A 6,691-nucleotide genomic window follows, 5' to 3' on the forward strand; every position below is an offset into this window, starting at 1 on the left:
GTAATATACTACTGTAATATTATTACTTTTGTAATGCGTTACTCCCAACACTGCTCATATCCCATACCAAGTTTATTTTAAAGTTTAGCATTAATGGAATATTCCAGGTTAGATACAAGTAAACCTCTATTAATAGACAGCATCTGCTGCTGTCAATTACCATGGTAAATAATTTCAGTTTGTAAAAACCCCAAAAAAATTACAGTTAGGCACTTGTAATGGAAATATGCTTACTCCATAGACATCTACTGTATTGCATGCTTACCTCATGGACTTTAATCGAAAGTGTTTTTTTTTTTTAGCTCTTTTTGATATATTATTATTATTATTATATTTAGAAATTGTAAGTGCATTTCTGTCTTTTTTTATCTTGATTATTTTCAATAATTTTTGACAAATAATTTTGACATCTTAAATAATATTTTTTTCAAGAACTTCACGCAAGTCAAAATATCTCAGAAAGAGCTCTGTATTCACATAAATTAAAAAATATATGTAATTAAGACGAATAATCATTAAATCATTAAATAAACAAGAAATAATTAAAATTAGACTAGGTTGTCTCATTTCTCATATGAATCTAGTTGATATGTTTGAACATTAAAGAACCACTGAAATCAGTGTTAAGGCAATGTGACCCGTCCACTGCAGATATCACACAGCCTTACCAAAGCCGGCGATGTCCAGCACGCCGATGAAGTTGGAGGACGTATCAAAGGGGAAGCACTGGTTGACCCGTTTGACCACATGATCAAAGAGCCGGCTGTAAATGGCTTTGGCGAGGGCATCGCGGGCATTGTTGGCCTGTTCCACCTTCAGAGGCACCCTGGAGAGGAGCAAAGTGGGACAAGGAGGAGTCAAAATCTGGGCCAGGGCTTTTGCTAATGCCGCCTCATCAATACATGTCCATTCTGTTTTACTTCGTCCAACTTTGCACTCTTAAGACAGTTGCTGTTTTACCACTCCAAGCTAAATGTGTAAAAAAAACACTTTAGGGGAAAGCAGAACGCCAACGAGAAATAATTTGGAGTCAAAATGTAATTTATTTTCCTCTCAATTCCATTATGATTGCAAATGCTCAAGGCTGCTGAAAAAATCTTCTCTAACTTTATTTGACCTAACAATAGAGGTTTCTACAGTTAGACAGAAGACAAACGAATAGAATTAAAGCTGCTACAGACTAAAATTTAAACATTAGTGAAACTGTTTGGCAATGATGTACAAGAGATTTTTTTAGGGGGGTGGGGGGGAGGGCTTGTATTTATGGGGACGAAGGGAAATTGGGACAATTTTCTGCTCTGCAGAGTGCTGAAAGAAAGTTCTTGTTTTTTTTTTCTTCCAAAACTGACAGTTACATGAGTCCCCCAAAGACCACTATTCCTAAAACTATGCAAGAAAATATGTTTATGGCATGCAAATAACTGGGTCTAAACGGCCTAGACTACTTTTAACACAAAAACATCCTTCATGCCAACATCCTCCTTTTCTGCTTTGTTGTTCATCAAGTGTATAAAAAAAACAACTTAATGGTTCTCCTGCAGATTAATTGCATAATTCAACTGAAAACAGTACAGGGAAAAGGTTCAGTTCATACTTATTTTGCAGTGGTAACTTTGATAAATGTATACACACAGAACAAACAGCACTTGAAATCCCGGTGAAGCTTAAAGGGCTTGAAATGGAGCAGCGCAGCGATATTACATGAAAACACAATAAATCTCTATAACACACGCCTGTTAAAGCAAAGCAGCTCATAATCACAAGACACAATGGCTCCCCACTATCCTCAGGAGGCATACGGAGACCAGCGAACTGAAACTCCAGAACTGGATGATAAAACCTTCTTCGCTGTGGGAATACCTGCTGTGTGACTCTTATTGCCTGCACAGTTAATAAAAGCTGGACCTGGCTCACAATAATCTCTACGATCTTGAGTCTGCGAGATTGCTTTTCATTAACTCGCTTTTATGCTATTAGTGTATTCCCTCCATAGCATGTGTGTCGAGAGGCTGCTGCGCTCTTCCTTCTCAATGTCACCTGCATTTAAAAATCACAATACGCCTCTGAAATGAAGCTCTGTCAGGCACAAGCTGCTGCCCTCTCCGGTGTTTAGCAGTGTGAATCGCAAGGGTCAGTGTAGCCTTGTTTGAATACAGTCTCCATAATTTTCCATAAAACACATATTGCATATGTACGTGGTTGTGCATCTGTTCGCAGTCAAATGAGGAGGGCAGTGAAACCTCTTGCGACTTTGATTCTCATCATACCTAAAAGACCCCAGGCCACTCCCTCAGACAAACATCCATTATTCATGCCGTGCAAACACTCCCAGTCTAGCATCTGTGCTTGGTTAAATATTAATCCACCGAGCGCTGGCCTATCATTCAGACGGCACCGAATATAAAACCCCACCTGGGTGACAAAGAACGGAGCATTACGATTCGATCGAGGCAATCGAGTTTTTCCCATTTCTCTACTGACTGGCTTGTGCAGTAATTGGACTGTGGGTTTTGCATCGAGAAAGCTGAGAAGACCTGGGCTTTTGTTTCACAAAATTTCAAACCTGAGACTTATCTTTAAAAAGTAGTGGAGCTTTGTGGAAAAAGCTGCTTGGTACCTCAGCCTATTCGTGAAAGGCCTTCTCGGTTACGTAATCAATAAAAAGAAATACGTCCGTTTAAATGCAGAAGTCTTTGGATGGCAACTAGACTATTACGGACTCTCAGCCAATTTAGTCTATGCCACATTTGATTATACTGACCATATCTCTAATGGAAAAGCTGCGAATAGCTATTTTCAGCTCTCCTCTCATCTGTGAGGGGGCGACCGGAGAATTCATTTAACAGTTATGTGAATGCGAATGGGGTGAAATGAAATACTAGAAGACGTTTTGCATCGCGGGGAAGATTGAGATGTGAGGAGAGTGTGGAAAATACCAAGCAGGGATCTGTGGTGACTTTTTGGTCGTCTTTTGATCCTCATTTGGACAAAACAAATCAGGCTGCCGGAGGGTCAGTGGCTGAGCAGATATTAAGGTAAACATGTGGGGTCACTCACTTGATGACTGTGCCTTTGGCGCCCCCTGCAGTGGTGAGCATGACCCTGGTGGTGAGGCTGACTCTCAGGTCGTCCTGGTCCAGGCCCAGGAGTTCGGCACAGTATTCAAGAGTCTGACTGGTCTGGTTCTTCAAAATGCAGCCACCTGAGACCAGATGAAAATTTTTAATGCTCATCTTTAAACTGTGGCTCATCACATTTCTTATGCTGTGTCTAGACAGCAGAGCTTTATAAATGTTTCAATGTACATTTAGAATTTAGAAATTAGTATTTTGAAAAATGGTTTGTTTGTGTGTGTGTGTGTATATATATAAATCCTCTATGTTGTTGATTTTTTTATTTATATGGTCTCTATAACATGGATTTCAGGTTTTTAAAATATTTATAATAATATAAAACTTTCATGGTTTCCCTCCCCCCCTAAATAAAATATTATTCTTCTACACATAATAAAAGTTTATGCCAAACTACTTAAAAATATTTCCTTTACAGGAATTTCATTCTTTTAATGAGGCTTTTTTCTTCATATCAGTACAGTTGTATCACTGTATCATTTTTTAATTTATGACCCCCCAAAAAAATCAAAAATAATTTTAATTAATATATTAAAAACATGTTCCTAATAGATTAAAATAGATACAAAAAAAAGAAAAAGTTGTGCCTTTGACTCATCAGTGTCGTCTAAGAGCTATAAGTGTGTAAACAAATCTATAAAAGCACACTCCTGCTCTCTCCTATCATATCTCAGCCCTTTTCAAAAACATGTGCTCATACACAATAGTCTTCAGGTCTCCTGTAAGACCTCTATAACATCAGGTTCCGTCTTTTACAGCTAAAAAAGTATCTCATTGTGAGCAGAGAAATGGAGCAGGCCAGAGCGTTAAAAGGTGTTGTACCTTCAACCGAAGAGGAAAACAAATCCTGGATGCATGTCTGGCAACACTAGAAAGAGCCCTGTTACCCCCACAGCAGCTCTCTAATGAGGTCTTTTGAGTTGGAGGAGGGGTGGGTGTGGTGTGTGTGTATGAGTGTGAGGGAGTTTAATGAGGAGAACATGAGCATGAGCTCGGAAAATAATAAAATAACACTTCAGACATCAGTGAAAATTTCTTCCCTGACTGAACGCAGATGGTGCAAATTCTGTATAAAAGCAAAATTGGTCATATTTTGAAGTCTCTTAACCTGATAGAAACCAAATACTTCTAAACCAAGCATGACATGACAAAGCAACAAGCAATAAACCCCATCTCTTTTTTGTCCTAACCAGCATAATTGCAAACGACACAAGACATTTTATCAGCTGTTTGGTTTCTAGTTCTGCTTTATTGCAATAGATATAGAGTGAAATCTCACTGGTTGCATATGAAGCATCAAATATGTGCTGATTGGTTGTAATTTTGTCACTTTATGCAGGATACAAAATTACTTTATGCTTGAAACTTGTCGCATCATGCTGGGTTAGGACATTAAATCTATTTTTCTACAGATGCTATATGAATGGCTACCAGAGGTGCTTCCTGTCTCCTCAAAGTCGATATTGCCGAGATGAAGGACACCAGACACCACTCTGAAGAGATTGAGCTTCTCTGTGTCATCCAGGCCGATTTTCTTCATGGCCACCACCATCCTGTTGAAGTCTCCCAGGTCATCCAGCAGAGGGTCCTTCAGGGCACCCACCTTCCCGTGCTAGAGACACAACGGACCATCAAGACACACGGTTCCAGAATCAACACTATCCATACGTCACACACACTGCAAGTGCCTGAGAAGGAAATGCAGTGGCACAGCAGCTGTAATCAGAGATCAGAAAGGGCTGTATACACATCTAGATCTCTGATTGAAGGAAGGAGGAAAAGAAAACAAACCACACCTGAGGGGCAGTGTGCCAGCACTTCCTTTTTGACTCTCTCTTACAGTCGTATTCCAAAAATATATATAATTCTGTCATCAATTAATCACACTTTGTCCAAAACTTGAATGATTTTCTGTTTGAGGAAAGCTTTATGCTGCTGTTGCATTGAAAAGAGCAACATAAACATTCTTCATAATATCTCTTTTTGTGTTTAAAGGATACAAGAGCGAGTAAATGATGACAGAACTTTTTTTATTTTTGGGCAAACTATGCCTTTAAGTCACTGATGTACTGATAATCTGCAGTCTGATGACAAAGCAGATCACACCACTCTGACCACAATAGAGCTTAAACGCTGTTTAATACCCATAACTACAAGCACCCCTTACAAAAATACTTTTTTCACACAGAAAGCCTCATGCATATTAGCTTGCAGACCCATGCACATACTAATAACTAATTTCATGCACAGAAACCCAGAAAGTTGAAGAACGTAAAGCATGAAAAGCGTTTAGAAAGGCCAACTGGTAAAACATCACCTTATGATCCTGAATTTTAAAAAGATCAGAGAAGGCAAAGACACATAATATTCAGTTAGAAAACTACTAATATAAACAAAATGGCTAGAAAAGTAGTGCTCTGTTTCAAAGCATACATAGGTAGGATTTCAATGACAAAACCTTAAAATAAGCTAAAACATTTTTTTTTTTATTGTAAGATTACACTGTATTTCTGAAGTTGTTTGTGATTACTTTAATAAATTTCAACTTTTTTCTGTAAATAAGAAAATGAGCAGCTTTGTCATGATGGAATACAGTAGATAAGAAAAATATCTTGGGGGCCTTTGAATATAGTCTTTGAGAGGGGGAGGTTTGAAATCAAAAGGGTTGAGAAACACTGGGCACTTTAAAAACATAGTATTGGCCAAATTCTAAGGCAGCCTTGCATATATATTTTGTTCAGTTGGCAATCCCAGAATGCACTGAGTTCAATTCAAGATGGCTAAGTGGAACAAAATCATAAATACACTGAAATATTTTTCAATTCTGAATAGTATCTCTAAAAAATGTACAGTAACACTTTCTATGAAGCCCGTATTTATAATAAATTATAAGGGTATTCTTAAGGCATTATAATGAATTAATAATGCATTATAAAAAACCTTATAATATGTTGTATCATCTCATAAATAATCATAAGAACAGTTTTAATGTATTATAATACTTACTTATTTGTGGTTATAGCTTTTAAGAGTATGATGATTTATAACACACAATGAACATGTTGCATCCACTTAAGTTACAATTAATTATATTCCCCATAGTTATGTATTATAAGTCTCATAACTTACCATTGCTTAAGATCTGCACAATAACTTAGTACATCTTATTATTTTTTTTACTGTAAAATGATAAATACAAAGTCTTCATGAAAACATCCAAAAGGCTTTATAATGTGGTCTTATAATTTATAAGTGGTCTTTGTGTTAGTGGTCTTTGAGTTAGACCACTTATAAATAATAAGAAAAATAATATTTGTTTCTCAAACAGCCATAAAATCAGATATCAGATCAGATGAATGTGTTCACATTTGCATTGAGCTAATTTTATTGTAATATCAGTATGGTTATTTTGATGGTACCCTTTAGACAACTGTTGATAAGTAACTTTGCAACTACATGTCAACTAGCGGTCATTGAGTATTGGTAGTATGTCTGCTAAATATCTGCTAAGACTTTATTTTATATATATATATATATATATATATATATATATAGTGATA

At 37.0% G+C, this 6,691-nt stretch overlaps 1 protein-coding gene across 4 annotated transcripts in view; it reads right to left on the bottom strand.

Moving 5' to 3' along the window:
• LOC107741840 (unconventional myosin-VI) overlaps positions 1 to 6,691 on the bottom strand; it is a 72,200-nt gene that overhangs the window by 55,631 nt on the left and 9,878 nt on the right. For 2 of the 4 annotated variants that reach the window (XM_016554619.1, XM_016554617.1), the window contains exons 10-13: positions 5,449 to 5,457; positions 4,563 to 4,743; positions 3,058 to 3,202; positions 669 to 826 (exon numbers count right to left, since the gene is read on the bottom strand). In XM_016554619.1, the coding sequence (XP_016410105.1) occupies positions 669 to 826; positions 3,058 to 3,202; positions 4,563 to 4,743; positions 5,449 to 5,457 (493 nt within the window). The remainder of the gene's footprint in view (positions 1 to 668; positions 827 to 3,057; positions 3,203 to 4,562; positions 4,744 to 5,448; positions 5,458 to 6,691) is intronic. The other 2 variants (XM_016554620.1, XM_016554618.1) reach the window with 1 other exon arrangement.

This window comes from Sinocyclocheilus rhinocerous, unplaced genomic scaffold (assembly GCF_001515625.1).
Source record: "Sinocyclocheilus rhinocerous isolate Xijiao unplaced genomic scaffold, SAMN03320098_v1.1 scaffold1157, whole genome shotgun sequence".
Lineage (NCBI taxonomy): Eukaryota > Metazoa > Chordata > Actinopteri > Cypriniformes > Cyprinidae > Sinocyclocheilus > Sinocyclocheilus rhinocerous.